General features: G+C 34.4%; 5 protein-coding genes across 7 annotated transcripts; 3 read left to right on the forward strand and 2 right to left on the reverse strand.

Annotated features, from left to right (window-relative positions):
- Positions 1-124: 124 nt before the first annotated feature.
- Positions 125-3,298, reverse strand: LOC143426828 (protein TAPT1 homolog). Of its 2 annotated transcripts, XM_076900497.1 has the most exons (8): positions 3,214-3,298; positions 2,413-2,769; positions 2,011-2,165; positions 1,760-1,857; positions 1,327-1,658; positions 1,112-1,209; positions 771-986; positions 125-636 (listed from the first exon to the last, which is right to left on the reverse strand). In XM_076900497.1, exons 2-8 carry the CDS (start codon positions 2,555-2,557, stop codon positions 127-129), a joined length of 1,554 nt encoding a protein of 517 aa, XP_076756612.1. In that variant the 5' UTR covers positions 2,558-2,769; positions 3,214-3,298; the 3' UTR covers positions 125-126. The 2 variants fall into 2 exon arrangements, with proteins under 2 accessions (XP_076756612.1, XP_076756611.1); XM_076900496.1 differs by lacking the exon at positions 3,214-3,298 and having other exon boundaries at positions 2,413-2,809.
- Positions 3,299-3,475: 177 nt separating this feature from the next.
- Positions 3,476-7,044, forward strand: LOC143426720 (sorting nexin-14). The gene is made up of 9 exons (XM_076900330.1): positions 3,476-3,688; positions 3,758-4,001; positions 4,074-4,463; positions 4,530-4,842; positions 4,946-5,101; positions 5,280-5,404; positions 5,480-5,541; positions 5,627-6,468; positions 6,557-7,044. Exons 1-9 carry the CDS (start codon positions 3,582-3,584, stop codon positions 6,970-6,972), a joined length of 2,655 nt encoding a protein of 884 aa, XP_076756445.1. The 5' UTR covers positions 3,476-3,581; the 3' UTR covers positions 6,973-7,044.
- A 49-nt stretch (positions 7,045-7,093) lies between these two features.
- Positions 7,094-8,131, reverse strand: LOC143426719 (oligosaccharyltransferase complex subunit OSTC). The gene is made up of 4 exons (XM_076900329.1): positions 7,909-8,131; positions 7,753-7,826; positions 7,431-7,648; positions 7,094-7,252 (listed from the first exon to the last, which is right to left on the reverse strand). The coding sequence occupies exons 1-4, from the start codon at positions 8,045-8,047 to the stop codon at positions 7,234-7,236; spliced, it is 450 nt and encodes a 149-aa protein (XP_076756444.1). The 5' UTR covers positions 8,048-8,131; the 3' UTR covers positions 7,094-7,233.
- Positions 8,132-8,374: 243 nt separating this feature from the next.
- Rpn5 (regulatory particle non-ATPase 5) lies at positions 8,375-10,982 on the forward strand. The gene is made up of 8 exons (XM_076900145.1): positions 8,375-8,587; positions 8,674-8,851; positions 8,932-9,168; positions 9,317-9,421; positions 9,494-9,675; positions 9,742-9,966; positions 10,054-10,210; positions 10,438-10,982. The coding sequence occupies exons 2-8, from the start codon at positions 8,690-8,692 to the stop codon at positions 10,726-10,728; spliced, it is 1,359 nt and encodes a 452-aa protein (XP_076756260.1). The 5' UTR covers positions 8,375-8,587; positions 8,674-8,689; the 3' UTR covers positions 10,729-10,982.
- Positions 10,983-11,497: 515 nt separating this feature from the next.
- Positions 11,498-15,814, forward strand: Ilers-m (Isoleucyl-tRNA synthetase, mitochondrial). Of its 2 annotated transcripts, XM_076900144.1 has the most exons (16): positions 11,498-11,735; positions 11,807-11,929; positions 12,013-12,157; positions 12,279-12,483; positions 12,541-12,845; positions 12,930-13,096; positions 13,185-13,421; positions 13,563-13,735; positions 13,801-13,939; positions 14,028-14,178; positions 14,285-14,435; positions 14,503-14,716; positions 14,787-15,039; positions 15,119-15,300; positions 15,372-15,616; positions 15,690-15,814. In XM_076900144.1, the coding sequence occupies exons 1-15, from the start codon at positions 11,532-11,534 to the stop codon at positions 15,603-15,605; spliced, it is 2,883 nt and encodes a 960-aa protein (XP_076756259.1). In that variant the 5' UTR covers positions 11,498-11,531; the 3' UTR covers positions 15,606-15,616; positions 15,690-15,814. The 2 variants fall into 2 exon arrangements, with proteins under 2 accessions (XP_076756259.1, XP_076756258.1); XM_076900143.1 differs by having other exon boundaries at positions 15,372-15,814.
- Positions 15,815-15,884: the final 70 nt, after the last annotated feature.

The raw sequence follows: 15,884 nt of genomic DNA on the forward strand, positions 1-15,884 counted from the left end.
TTTCATTGCCACATTCAGCCTTATTAATTTGCTTTAGAGAATTTTCTGACATGACATTGGCCCAGTCTTAATGAAGCACCAATCACGTGAAATGTAGACAATAATTAAAATAGAAGAGAGGATACATTACTCGCTCTCTGTATTAGCTTTGTCATTGTTTACTTCTTCTTTCAGTACAGCCTCGTTTAAGCAAACGTTATTCAAACTAACCGCGCTATTGGAAAACATTGCCGTAGCTAAATTTGGACTTTTTATGTCGACATTAGTCGAAGAATGTTTCCGAAACGTATCTTCATCGTCCGGTTCTTTGGAATGCGTCGAGATCAGATCGCACGCTTTGCCAAGAATTACCACGCTGCATAAAATCCTTAACGCTATCAAAATTAGGTACGCCAGAAGTAATAAGATTATGTTGGCCGGCTTGATAGAAGGCGTGATAGTTGTGCAAAGTACCCTTCCAATTGCGACGCCTAATGGTAGTGGAATGAAACCCATTCTTCGGGCTACCAAATCCGAAGGGTCGGAGAAAGCGGTCTCTTGACGGGTCTGAGCCATGTCATATGCTAAGCTTATAGTATAATTCCTGTATACTGTGGAGGGAAGTTCGTTGAAACGTGTTATAAAGGCATGCTTTACCTGAAATAAGTAATAATTATTAATTTTTTAAATAATATAAAGTACTTTTGACAAATTTGTATAAAAATTATTGTGAACCTAATGGTGTCTTTTTCTATAAAAATGTTCACTCTGTTAAAGCATGACTCGCTTACCCAATCCACAAGAAGCTCCGCTAAGAGCAACATTATACAATCTGGCAAAAGCACTGCAAGGCGTTCCGCTTTCCACGCGTATTCCTTCATCGTTTGAAGATTTACGGCCAGGAGAAGCATCATTAAATGAAAACGTTCTCTTACATCTGCACAAGATAGTTGGAACAGATTGTTCTTATCGAATTTCTTAAAAACAGATCCTTTCAATTCTACAAACTGAAACGAAAATTCGTAACGTTACTATTATGATTTTGTTAATTTATTATTTATAGTACTTCGAATTTTTAAAATTTATTTTTTAAAGCAACAAACAAAGTAACGTATTTTTTATAAACACTCACATTATTTGACATCATTATAGTGAGTAATGCTTTATTACTACTATTTATGGCAACATTCAAAGTCGTTGCTTGGCAAAGCACCAACAAACTATGACATACTACAATAGTAAATGTATTGGAAAATATATTTCATTAAAAAGTAGCATAAAGAAAGTATTGAGAAAATAAGAAAAAATTTGTTCTATAAATATGAAGCAGTTGTATATGAAGGATACAGACATAAGCAACAGCAAACACTAGATGATGTAAAGTACCCAAATGCTGGGATCCTGTTTGTGTTTTTGATCTAGGCTCTGTAGCTGTCCATAGAAGGGCGTCTATTATATCTTGGCCGAAAGCGCTGAATAATCTATCTCCAACCTCTAGCATATTATAAAATATGTACAATTTTATTACAGACTGACTTTTTACTAAATGGTACATCATAGAGGTATCAATTTTCCATGTAACTGCCCAACAGCTAATCAGTACAATTCCCTTTAGGAGATCGCACATTTCTGCCGGTCTCAGGTGCCGTTCTTCAGCTTTTAACTTAGTCCTTTCATTTCTAAATTAAAAATTCATCTTACAAACATTGTTATCTTATTTAAGGTCAATCTTAAGAGAACCTCATATATGTACATATTAATAAATAATATCAAAACTTACCCGAAACAATGCCAGAAAGGTCTCCTGACTATTGTCCATAGTGCCATAATAAATCTTAAAGGTAAAAATGTGTAAACAAATAGAAAAGAATCTGCACACTGTAACAGAAAATATTTTGTAATCTTATTCCTAATACTTTTCTTGTATATTTATATACAATGTAAAAATAACATATCAGTATATAAATAAATTTTCCAAAGGATTAGACTAAACTTTGGCAAGGTAAATGCTCAAAATATTGTAATGCATACTTGTATAAATCCATAGGCCATAAATTTTTCAACCTCGCTTGGAATTCTCATAAATGAGTAAATTTTCTCTCGTCTTGCCGAAAATCTCTCCTCATCATTTTCTAGCTGATAACCCCTTGTCAATTCTGTTCTTAAAAACTGTACAAGGGACACGCCTGCAATCATAGTAAAAGAATTTTTTACAATTTTAAATTTGAAGAATATATAAATTATTACATGCATATTCAACTCTCTTACCAACAAATGACTTTACATTTTGCATATTGCAACAATTAAATATTTTTAAAATGTGTACTTGTTCAAAACTCATTACATTCGTACATATGTTATTGTTCTAAGCTTACATTCTACAAGCGTTAGAAAATAATTTATAAAACGAATGACAGTAAAAAAACTGATTACCTTGTTTCGTTTGAGGATATTTTTCGACATTTAATTGACTTTTTACATTTTGAATTTTACTACTAGGATTCACAGACTGCTTCGTTGATTTAAACCTTATGTACCTTTTCTCAGTATAATTTTGCCAATTTTCATCGGTACTCATCGTTTTTGATCATTTCTCTTTCCGTTATTACCTAACCTCAACTCTGTTGTCTCATTAGGGTTGTTTTTAATTTCAATTATCTCGCCCCTTATCCAAATACCGCTCTTAATTATTGTAATTGCTTTTTACCATTAACACTTAGGGTTACTTGTGTTACGTAATCGTCTCGTTTATGATTTCCTTCGTGAGTCATTATATAAATTGAAATCGCACTGTAAAAAGCGTACATATACCGCAGTAAATACGCAATGACGATTCGAAACGTCTAACCTATGATTAATAATCTTCCTTACACATTTGTACAGATTTCATTTTATTCTTCTACGGTAGATTTGAGTAATTGCAATGTGATTTACAATTTTATGCTTTCAGGCCTTTTAACTAAACAAACATGATACTGGGCTTCGTAAATGTTACATCAATCGTATAAAAAATAAGCCTTAAAAAAATATATGTTCCTTTAGAATGATTTCCAATATTAAACAAAACACAATATGTTATATAGATATTGCAATCCCATTAGCTTACATTTGTATTGAAATTTTTCAAAATTTCTTAAACCAGAAACATTTCTATTACATGTTATCATCCACATTATTTGTTACATATCAGTGTGTATCCTTCTAATCAAACATTAACGTCAATATTATTTTTACATCCAAGTTATTAACAATGTAAAAGTTGAAGAAATTTTCTTTGGACCAAAGTTAAAAATTTAAACCAGTCGATTATTTTCCAAATGACCACGTGAGCGCTGAAGTATAGTCTGCGTCATAGAATCTCGTGCTGTAGACGGGAACACTGTTCGTCCAAACAATTCTCGTGTTAGCTTATTCGAAAAATGACAGTAACGTGAAAAACTGCCCTGTTATATTGCGTACGAATTACGACAGCGGTGGTGGGGAAATCGAGTGACAGATAGTTGAATTCGTACAGCTTTTGGCAAATGGAAGTTTGTTTGGTTTATGTCACATATTAACAATATGATATTGTAGTCACAGTGATACGAATCGTTAACAGTGCCATGTCACTTGCATCCACCAACAAGGTACAAGACTTTTATGTATGTAATGTAATAATTCCAGCGATTGTTTTTACACTAGTCGTGGTTATTTCCGTCCTCTTCAAAAGGCAAGTAATAATGTGTACACACATTGACTCGTTCTTTTATAATAATTTGAATTCAATGATGTATTTCAGTGTTATCTGGGCACTTGTTATATGTTGCATTTACGTAACGAGTACCTTCTACGGGCTTGTCATACTGAGATACGTTAGTTTGGCACTCGTCAATTTGAACGCCATAGGCGAGACATTCGATCCAGCGTATGGAATTAAGGATCCGTGCAGCGTGTGTAGTAATCACAGCTGCAAAAGGCATAAGTTGTTACCCCATTCGACCAAAGTAAAAGTGCCAAAGGATTTTGATTATGCCTTGGAACAAGTAATTCGTTTTTATGTTAATGAACAATAGGTTTATACTCCATATAATACAATTGTAAAACTTTCTTCACAGCTCCTGGAAGATCTCTTACAGAAATATGTTTGCGCATGGTACACAGACTTCTCGACGGATGAAGCATTTGTTCAGCAGCTTCGTATGGCCACGGCTACTGCGACGAAGAACATCGCAGTTCGATTATTACGTACAGATGTATCGAATGTTGTATTTTATCATTTAATCCCATTGCTCTTGCAACATGCCCAAGATTGGAAAATGTTACGCGCTAAGCTTAAAGATACCACTGACACAACTTATTTTGGGAATCAATTGGTCGACTACTTTGGACAAGAAATTCACCCTGCTAGTTATTCGCGTAAGGCTGAGTTGAACTATCTTAGAGGTGTGGTAACTGCAATTATACCACACTTATTACCTGCCATACATGTATCTACTAATAATAAGGTATGTTTTCGATGAGTCGTAAAAGTATTTTTGTAAGTTCTTTGATAAAGTACATACTGTTTATAGGTCATGCTACGAGAAATCTTGTCGAATTGGATATTGTTGCCAGCAATAGATGCAATTGCTGACCCAGAAAATATAAATGCACTTGTGGTCTTATCGACTTATCGTGATGGTTCAGTCTCCAATCATGTAGATGCAGTTAATGTGCCAATGTTGCAATGTTGGGTGGCTATTCCCCCAATCACAAAACTCACGCCAAATTACTTGAGGCCTTCGTTAGATGAAATTCTAAATGATCCCAAGTTGTTATATATGTTTATGCAACATATTAAAGAGACTGGACCAATGAATCTGTTTCAATTCTGTTTAGATATTGGTAAATATCTACATACACGTAGATTTTTTGCAGACTTGGTCAAACGTGTATATGCATCAAACACACGCGTTATATGTAGATTAAATTTTAACATGTTAACTAGATGACCTGAGCAAACGTATGTTAAATCCAGAAATGAGTTCGAACGCAGAAGTTAGTTTATATACGGATATTCAAAATATGTATGCAACATATTTAGATCCCGAAGGTTCAGAATATTTACATCTACCGGAAGATATATCAATGGGAATACGACGAAGTAGGTATACGCTCTATATCTTTTCTTTTCTATTTCTATACAAAACTACAATAAAGTAATAAGAAAATGATTTAAAAAAGATATTTTTAGTTAAATCCTGCAGTTATACAAATTAAGGGAAAAATGATAGGTATATATAGTGTTCAGCTTTTACAGTATAAGTTAATAATATTTGTAGTTCTCGAAAGAGGACCAAAAAAGATTCAAGAGATGAGAACGTCACGACCGTTTTATCAAGCGCACCAAGAAGCTCATGCTTTGTTAGAATCTACTTGTCTACCATCTTTTCATCACAGCTATCAAGTAAATATATTAAAGATTAATGGTACTTTATTCTTTACATCTGTATATTTTTCAGTTGTATATTTTGTTTTACAGCTGTACGATTTGTTATGTGGACAACCAGTACCAGATCGCATTAAACAGTCTCACCATACAAAGTAAGTAAACCTTCTATCATATTCTGGAAAGTTTACTTTTTGATTGATCTAATAACATATGTTACAATACATATTTTATTCCAAGTGTTGCAAGTGGATCTACAAATGCGCCTTCAAAGATTGGGAATCATTTCCCAAAGATAGACAGCGCTCTGCGGATAACAACAATCGATGGAATGCCATACCAAGGCATATATCACGGCGAAGAAATAGATTATCCTTCACGTCCTTACAATGAGATCAAATGTACAGAGGACAGTTTCCATAGGGATTTAACCACGTGGCGAGTTAGTATTCCGCATATCGAGACCGGTGATAATCAAACGTTGTACGTGATCGCCGTACATAATATAGCCGAGGGGAAGTCCTGGACAGTTTTACGTCGCGATCAAGATTTTTACGTTCTACGAACACGGCTGGCGGAGTTCCACGGTGATAAAGAGCTAAGTGATTCGCCGTTACCGTCAAGGAAGAATCCTCATTCATCCTGTTCTATCAACAGACAACGATACGAAGATTTTTTAGATAAATTATTATCAAAACCAGTGCTCAGGAGCAGTGAATTGTTATACAATTTTTTGACTGTGCCAAATTTGAAGCCTTTCTTCTCGAATTATAGCACCCCAGATATTGGCATATTATATCAAAGTATGGCGTATAAACTGCGAAAAGAGAAAGGTCAAAATCTGGATAAGTTTATGGCTGTCTTTTTGGCCTCTACTAATATTAAGAGCGATTACATGGACATTGGTGTCGAGCCAATCGGAGAGTCAATAATGAGTGAATCGGAAAATAAAGGACGCTGTGATCTTCTTTTTGGAGTATTTGGGGACAATCTTCACTTGGATCTGAATTTGCGAACCTTGCCTTCCTCTTCGTTAAAGCGATCTCACGTTAAAGGTGCCGCTTTTTGTATTACAGATGCTGGTATGTCTCTTTTTGTATATTTTTCTTGATCTTCTTGTTTCTTCATTTTTACGCCAGATTCTTAAATCATCCTTTCAATGATTTTTAGTGGATCGGTTATTGAACGCGCCCCCAGTGATTACACGAATTCTTTGGATGTTCGCTTTGTCGTCACGTTCAAAGGTGGACTCGTATGTTAATGTGATATTCTATAACGTCTTGATAAAACTTCTAGGCGGTGGTCGCGCAGCTACGGTAGTGAAACTTTTGCATACAAAAGTTATAGGTGATAAAAATGGTACGAAAGATACAAATACTCAAACAAACCGTCGAAATAATTACGAAACAGCAAGAAAAGGATTACATAATTTATTACCCTATTGGCTGATAGGATTTTATAAACCGTGGGTTGAAATCATGGACTCTTTATTAGATTCCTTGCAAAATGCATCACTCAATAAACATTTGGCATATGTTCTTTTGGACCAAATTCTGATAAATCTATTCCCAGAACTTACAGTTTGATGTATAAACAAAAGTTAACTTTAACGATTGAAGTGAAATATGCACTTTGCAAAATATACATATAACTTTTTTCTAACTTATTGGTAACTATAGAAAGGAATAAAAATAGAAGAATCTCGTATTTTTGGGGATATTCGACGATAATGTTCGTGATATTATTATTTATAAATTACATTCTTTTATATTTAGTACAAAATGGGATAGTTTTAATATGTAAAAAATATTAAGCGTTTTAATTCATATTATTTAAATCCATCCATTTTAAGATTGTAGATATCCCCTGAAAAAGATATAGCTTTATTAGTAGCTAATAGTTTATACTTTAGAATAATTTGAATGAAATTAAGGTTCTCGCGAAAATTTTCCCTTGCATTAAAATAAATCTTAAACTCAAGTGATGACTATAATATACTTTGGAAGCTCAAATATAATTTAAATAAAACAATGAAAAATCTTACGGCAGTTTCATCCTCATGAAAATCCAACAGGTAATAAATGACACAACAACACTGATAAATCCAACACAAATTAAAAGAATCCTATTCAGTTTTGGTGTCGATGGACTGTGTGTCTGGTCTAATACTATAAAACCAATTCCACCTAAAGTAAAGAGGAAACTAGACGCTAGTCCTTCCATAATATATTGTCCGTTTACACGATAAGGCATAAATGCCACCTAAAATCACAAAATGTGCATATTAAATTCATAAAGCAAAGGTTCAATGCACCAGCTAGATAACAGATTGAACAATCAAAATTACTTGTACGTTGTCTACTTACCGGCCTGGTATGACCGTGTTCATCTGTTGTCGAGCCTACGCTAGGTGGTTCCACGATTACGTCATATATTATACCTTTAAAAAATGTAGTATCGAAATGTATAAACAATTTTTATCCTCATTTTTGTAAACAATATAGATACCGTGCAATCCTAACCTCCAGTAACTAGAAAATATGATAAAAGTATAAAGGAGAAAACTACCATAGCGCTAGGTTTCACAAACCATGATGGTCTTTTTAACTTTAAATTAGGTACTTCTAATGCTAAAAATGGTAAACGATATATATATTCCATATTTAAAAAGATATTGAAATATCATATACGGCAGGATAGTTCCACGTTGTCTATACAAAACAATACAATTCAACCATTGCTACAACGTTTTATAGATGGGTTATAACTGGATGCATGCGAAATATTACTACTTTTTGCCAGCTTTTAATTAACGACAACTTTTTGTTAACTAAAGTTGTTCGATAATAATTTATTCATCCGTTAATAGTTATATTAATTGACTATCAGTAAATGACACCCCGTATCTGTCGTATATTTATTCTTAATTGTAATTGATGCTAGTGATATTTGAATTCGTTCTAGTAACAAAATTGTAATCCGTGAAGGGTTAATCGGTTCTTTGTGGTATTTTACAAATGGTGGATGACAATCATTTTTGAGTCATGTGTGAAGAGAGGCATGTTAAGTGCACGTAAATTATACGCAATCATTCGTACGTGGACGAAGAAAGGATTGTAAATAAAGTATATCGCTTGCTTGAATTAATCGTGTTAGTTTTGGTGGTCGGAAATTTGCGATTTGCTTCAGTTACTAGTCAAGGTAATTAATGAATACTTTTGCACGTTTATAATTTGTTTACACTATGTATATATATATATGCCAAACCATCTAATTAATGCTCTTAGAATATAAGCCGCAAGTATGCCGGAAAGTACAATGGATTCCGGTAAAATAATGAAGATGGAGGTGGATTGCAGCAGTAATTGTGACATCAAAATCCCGGAGTGCCAAAAATTGGCACGTGAAGGAAAGTTACACGATGCTTTGGATCAATTACTAGTATTGGAGAAATTAGCGAGAACAGTTAAGAGATTTTGTTTCCAAGTAACGTTGCTTTAACTTTGCGTGGGACCGATCAAAATGATTTTAATTGTATTCTTCAGGGTGCGGATATGCCATCTACATCGCGGATACTTGTTGCCATCGTTCAAATTTGTTTCGAAGCAAGAAATTGGGCTGTTCTTAATGAACATATAGTATTGTTATCCAAAAGGCGTTCACAATTGAAACAAGCTGTTACAAAAATGGTTCAGGAATGTTGTACTTACGTAGATAAGATGCCAGACAAGGAAACCAAGATTAAATTGATAGAGACATTAAGAGCTGTGACAGAAGGAAAGGTAAACGGACGTGTTTGGACATCATGATCATTTCTAGAGTTACATGGAAAATTCTTACTACAGAATACAGAATTGTTTATACCTAAGCTGTATTAAATTTATAAAAACCAATAAGTGCAAAGATATTAATATAATTATATTGTTAAAGATATATGTGGAAGTTGAAAGGGCAAGGCTTACTTATCGCTTGGCAAAAATTAAAGAGGAGGATGGAGATATTTCTGGTGCTGCAGCTGTTATGCTAGAACTACAGGTATTTATTTTAGAGAGATATACTGCTCTGTTTAGAAATCTAAACGTGACAATATCACGACGCTCATTCTAGGTTGAAACATATGGTAGTATGTCACGTTTGGAGAAGGCATCTCTTATTTTGGAGCAAATGCGATTATGCTTGGCGAAAAAGGATTTTATGCGCACCCAAATAATAGCTAAGAAAATTAATGTCAAATTTTTCAGCGATGAAAACGACGAAGAAACGCAGTCTTTAAAATTGAAATATTATGAGTAAGTTAATCACGAGATTGTATTTATATTAAAACATGAGGTTTTTAAAGACTTGTTCTATTTCAGTCTAATGATGGAATTGGCCCGTCACGAAGGTTGGCACTTAGAGTTATGTAGGCATAATCGAGCGGTATTGGAAACTCCAACTGTTAAAGATGATCCTAAAAAAAGACATACCGCGCTGTCACGGGCTGTTCTTTATCTCGTGCTTGCACCACACGAACCAGAACAAGCTGACTTGACTCATAGGTTGCTTAACGACAAGCTTCTAGATGAAATACCAACATACAAGTACTATTTACTTTGCTTTCAACAAAAAAGACGCCTCAATCCGTCTCGTGCCTTTTGTACATTAACGATTTTACTAATTTCTTTTAGAGAACTGTTGCGCCTTTTTGTAAATCCTGAACTAATAAAATGGTCAGGACTCTGCGAAATTTACGAAAGAGATCTTAGAGCTACCGAAGTTTTCAGCTCCTCAACCGAGGAAGGCTGCAAGCGATGGGCTGATCTTCGAAATCGTGTTGTTGAACATGTAAGTTTGAAATTGCAAGTACTACATAGAACGAGATATAGCAGCTTAGATGAGACTTGTTTGCACTATTACCGGAACACTCAGAAATATGAAGATGTCCTTCTTATCTGGTCTTTTTACGAAGTCTCTATATCTTGTTCCGATTCCCGTTAAAATTAGTTCAAACATTTATTTAATTTGCCTCGTTTATATTGTTTGCATCATATTTATATATTTTCTGTTCATAGAATATTCGAATAATGGCAAAATATTATACAAAAATCACACTAACTCGTATGGCTGAATTGTTGGATTTACCGGTTGAGGAAACGGAATCGTGCCTGTGCAGTTTAGTTGAGACTGGCGTAATAAATGCCCGTACTGATCGTCCGGCTGGTGTAGTTCGTTTCACAGGAACCCAAGAGCCGGCTGCTCTTTTAGACGCTTGGGCTGCTTCGTTATCGAAATTAATGAGCCTTGTCAATCACACGACCCACCTTATTCACCAAGAAGAAATGTTAGCTGTAGCTCAGTCCTGAAAGAGAAATGTGCTCTTTTGTCTGGTATCGTTTTTTCCTCCCTTTCTTTCTCGTTAATTTCGCGAACTTCTTCTCTTTAACTCTCGTCTCTCTGCAACCCTTTCACAAATAAATAATTAACACGAAACGAATGCACATAAGGAACTAGATTTTGTATTTGTAATTTAAGAAAAGCATTTGAAAATTCCCCTTTCATCTGTTTTTAATGTTACTGTACTATTAGATCGTAAAAAATAAATATTGTGCAGAACTTATGGTGTCTATTCAGTTGAACATTGTATAATGTACTGTAAATGGATAATAGATGAAAGAATTATGAGCTCATAAAATACATGTTCTTCTGTAGAGATGCACGAACGTTCATAGTCATTTAAACATAAATAATGATTAACCGTTTAATCGTACAAAATGAAAATAAAATCGAATAGTGCATTACATTATTTCTTTTCTATCATCCTATATTACTTTTAAACGAATTGTTACATATTCTCCAATACTATTCTGTTATAAATATACTTATCGCTATAAAAAAATAATGTTTAACTGAAATTTATTCTATATTTCATTAATTTATAATTCAATAGGGTAAAAAGTCGAATTTTTTAAAATTAAATTTCTACCTATAAGTGGCTAGCAACGCCATCTCTTCGACAAGTTTCGAAACTGTACGCCAAATAGTTTCAGCGTTTTCCTGATAGATGGTACCACTGGTCAAATACACTATTTACCTTCGAACAACAGCCTTAAAATTTAGTTTGGATGTTTAAAAATGATTATTAAGTTTATAGGATAGAACTGTAAATATGAATAGGTTCCAGATTCGACGAGGGCTAGTAAGCCGTACACTTGGGAGAGTGAGTAATGAATCGGTTGATACCGTCAAGAAGTGTGCGAAACCGGCGACAAATAGAAATAAATACTCCAAGACTGTGTTGCTCCCAAAAACTGAATTTCAAGTACATTTGAATGGGAAGAAACGAATAGAGAAAGACCAATATTTAACTAAAGTAAGCTACTTTATAATATACCTATTCTACTGTTTATTTATAGACCTATTCATTTAACTTTGTCATGGTAGAAATGCGGCTTCTCTGAATTGTACGAGTGGCAAAGGAAGAATCTTTCAGGGCCAGATTATATTCTTCACGATGGGCCACCTTATGCGAATGGTGTGCCGCATATAGGACATGCGATCAATAAGGTTTCCCATTTGGTTGATCTATTCTATTATACTGCTTATATGTGTTTGCAATGTTACACTCGTATTTATGGTTCTTTTAATAGATTCTTAAAGATATTACGCTGAGACACATGGTTATAAAGAAGAAACGAGTTCATTATGTGCCAGGTTGGGATTGTCATGGATTGCCAGTAGAATTGAAAGCTGTTCAGAGTAATGCCCAGGATCCTTTAGAGATTAGAAGGAAAGGTATAATCAACTAATCGGCTAATTATTCATCAGGAATTTCAAGTTTTCAATGACAAATGCGTTCAACAGCTGAAACTTCTCATTAACCATATTCCTTTTATTTATTTCCCTTCGCATTCAGCACGGAAGTATGCGGAAGAAGCTATTGATAAGCAGAGACAAGCCTTTCAATCGTGGGGTGTAACAGCTGACTGGAGTGAATCTGGATGTTATTTTACTAATCAACCTGTATATATGAAAAATGAACTTCGCCAATTTATAAAGTTGTATGAGAAAGGTATTATATTTAGGGATTTCATGCCAGTTTATTGGTCACCATCTTCAAGGTAAACAAAAAAATTGAACCAATGATTTCAGGATTAGAAACATAATTTTAATTGCAGGACGGCACTAGCGGAATCTGAATTAGAATATAATGAACAGCATCAAAGTAAAGCTGTGACTGTTCGTCTGCGTATTGATAATGCACCAGAAAAATTGGACTCCTCTAAATATCGTGCAGTATATGCATTGATATGGACTACTACACCGTGGACTTTAATAGCTAACCAAGCGATAGGTTTTGCGACAGATGCTACCTACTGTGCTGTTGAAGATAACGGAGGGAATTTAAATATTGTAGCAGAAGAATTACTAAAACAAGTTGAGTCAAAGGTTGGTCCCTTGAAACCGGTAGCACACTTTAAAGGTAAATCTGATTACTAATTAAAATATTAATTAGAATTCATTTCAAATAAAAATGATAGTAGAATTAAATACATTGTTGTACTAGGAGAAGAATTAGGGGGCAGCATGTACATTCATCCCTTTACGCAAGAGAAATGCCCGTTTCTAGCTGCACGTCATGTTACCACAAACGTTGGGACCGGTTTAGTTCATATCGCTCCTGCTCATGGCCCAGAAGATTTTGTGGTTGCAGTTGAAAATAACATCAGTGTTGTAAGTTATTAATTTTATCTCTACACAATATTTACATATTTATAGTAAAGAATTTATGCAATATTTAATAAAACCACTGTACGATTAGTTATCTCTGGTAGATGCAGAAGGGCGGTATACAAAAGCAGCTGGCCCGGAATTTCACGGATTAAACGTAGTAACAGAAGGAACAGAGAAAGTGATAAATTTTGTAGCTCAAGATGTATTGCATGCTGAAACGATAACGCACAGTTATCCATATGATTGGCGAACAAAAGAACCAATTCTTATCCGCGCTAGCAATCAATGGTTTATTGATATTAATTCTATCAGGGAGAAAGTTATCGTAAGTCATCTGATTATATTTTAATGGTAATAGTAATATATATTAACATATGTCTGCATCATAACATTGTTATGATGCAGACACTAAGTACTACATAATTAAAGTACATTTATTTGTTTTTATTAATTTTGTTTCCATAAGGATAGTGTCGAACATGTGAATATATATCCTAAGCGTAATCGGACATCTTGTACAAATGCTTTACTTGCTGGAATAAAGAATCGGCCGTATTGGTGTATTTCACGACAACGTTCTTGGGGAACACCGATACCTGTGCTTTATAGTAAAACAACAGGCAAACTATTTACGAATAGGTACGAACAAGTACCACCTTTCTGGGTTCAAATATCATGATTAATTTATTCACTATTTACTTCAGAGAAATAGTTGAACGCTTGTGCGAATCGATAGACCGATATGGTCCTGACTGTTGGTGGGAATATTCGGAGAAGGAATTAATAGGATCGGATGTAGTTGAAAAACTGAATATTGCTGCGGATGATGTAGAAAAGGGAAAGGTATATTTTTAAATTAAATGTTGTCTGCATAAGTTTGAAGAAAACACAATAATTAAGTATGTTGTTTATGGACATCGATACTCCATAGGATATTTTGGACATTTGGTTCGATAGTGGGATTTCATGGTCGGCGATTGTACCCGAGGGAAAAGCAAATCTTTACTTAGAGGGACATGATCAGTTTGGTGGTTGGTTTCAATCGTCCTTAATAACATCTGTGGCATTACAGAATTGTCCACCTTATAGGCAAGTAAAATATATATGAAAGAAAACGCATAGAAAATCAATGCATTGTTTAAGTATAACTGAACAAAATTATCTTGCATATGTCCGTTTCTTTTTTACTTATTAGCGAACTATTCGTACATGGATTCGCAGTCGATGAGAATGGTCTAAAAATGTCGAAATCGATAGGAAACGTAATAAATCCAGAAGAACTTTTATTAGGTGGATCTAACTTGAAGAAAAATCCAGTATACGGTGTCGATATCTTAAGGTATTGTAATATAATATTATAGTATGAAGCGGTGCGTTACATGGTTTTGTTTTTCCGCGTCACTCAGATGGTGGGTAGCTAATCACGGATCTCAGCATACAAAAGTGCCAGTTTCGAAAGATTTATTGGACGGATGTAAACAATGCATTAACAAACTTCGTTTGATACTACGTTTTCTTCTGGGCGTTTTACATCCCTATCAGCAGAATATAAACTGCGAACCTGACTATCGAATTATTGACAAATATATGTTATATTCCTTGTATCGTTACAACGAACAGGTAATATTGATTTATTTTAATTAATTATCAAAACTATCATCGTATGCTATAGTATTGTATATGCTATTAGATGCAACAACATTACAACAATTATGAATACCATCATGCTGGTAAAACAAGCATGCACTTTATAACGAATGATGTATCGGCTGTTTACTGTACTTTAATCAAAGACAGACTTTATTGTGACGAGCTAACGTCACCGACACGCATCGCCGCTGTGCAAGTTGTAAGGGAAATTTTCAATGTCCTTGTGAGGTCTATCGCTCCGATTGTCCCGCATTTAGCAGAAGAGGCATACATGCACTACCCCGAAAATGACGGTAAAATTCTTTTATTATAAAACATTCAAATTGCTTATTAATTGTTACGATCAAGTTTAACCATAATTATAATGTGTAGCGTCGGTGCCATTGTTCTATACCGAATATAAGGTACCAGAGTTCTGGAATAATCCTGATATCGTAAAATACGTAGATGCAGCACTTAAATTGAGAAACAATCTTTTAGAAACTGTCGATAAAAATACCTGGAAATTGCATGGTATTATAAACGCTACAAAGGAAGACTTTTCTGCGCTTTCTGTAAGTAGACAGGTTGTTGTCCATTTAACAGCACAGGACATGTTCACTGTTTGTTGTTCCCATTTATGCAGATTCTTTACGACGAGGCGCAACCATCGTTGTCACAATTATGTGAAATATTACAACTGTCCTCTGTAACATTGATTGAAAATGATACAATCGGGGAAACACAAATCCAAGTGCATGAAATTCAGGAGGCTATCTGTCAGCGATGTAGAAGGTATCTTGAAACTCAAGAAGATGGGTTGTGCGAGCGCTGCGCTGATGTGCTTATCAAAGATAAGTCAGTGTTTGCAACTGTATAACAAAATATCAAGTGAGTAGGTATTTCGGTTTTACAATATGTCTACTTATTTCTACGGTACAATACGATCATTACTTTCAACTAGTCTGCTGCAATCATCTCTTGTACTGCTTCCGTGACGTCAGAGGTACGGTGGGAGATGGAAAACTTGGAAAAGAAAACAAATATGTATAAAAGACTTAATAAACAGAATTCAATTCCTGTTAACAATTCTTGTTTTTATTTTATTCGCACTTATATATTACACCAGCTTTAGGAAGAACGAAATTATTCAAATTAC

The sequence above is a fragment of the Xylocopa sonorina genome, chromosome 9 (genome assembly GCF_050948175.1).
Source record: "Xylocopa sonorina isolate GNS202 chromosome 9, iyXylSono1_principal, whole genome shotgun sequence".
NCBI classification, from domain to species: Eukaryota; Metazoa; Arthropoda; class Insecta; order Hymenoptera; family Apidae; genus Xylocopa; species Xylocopa sonorina.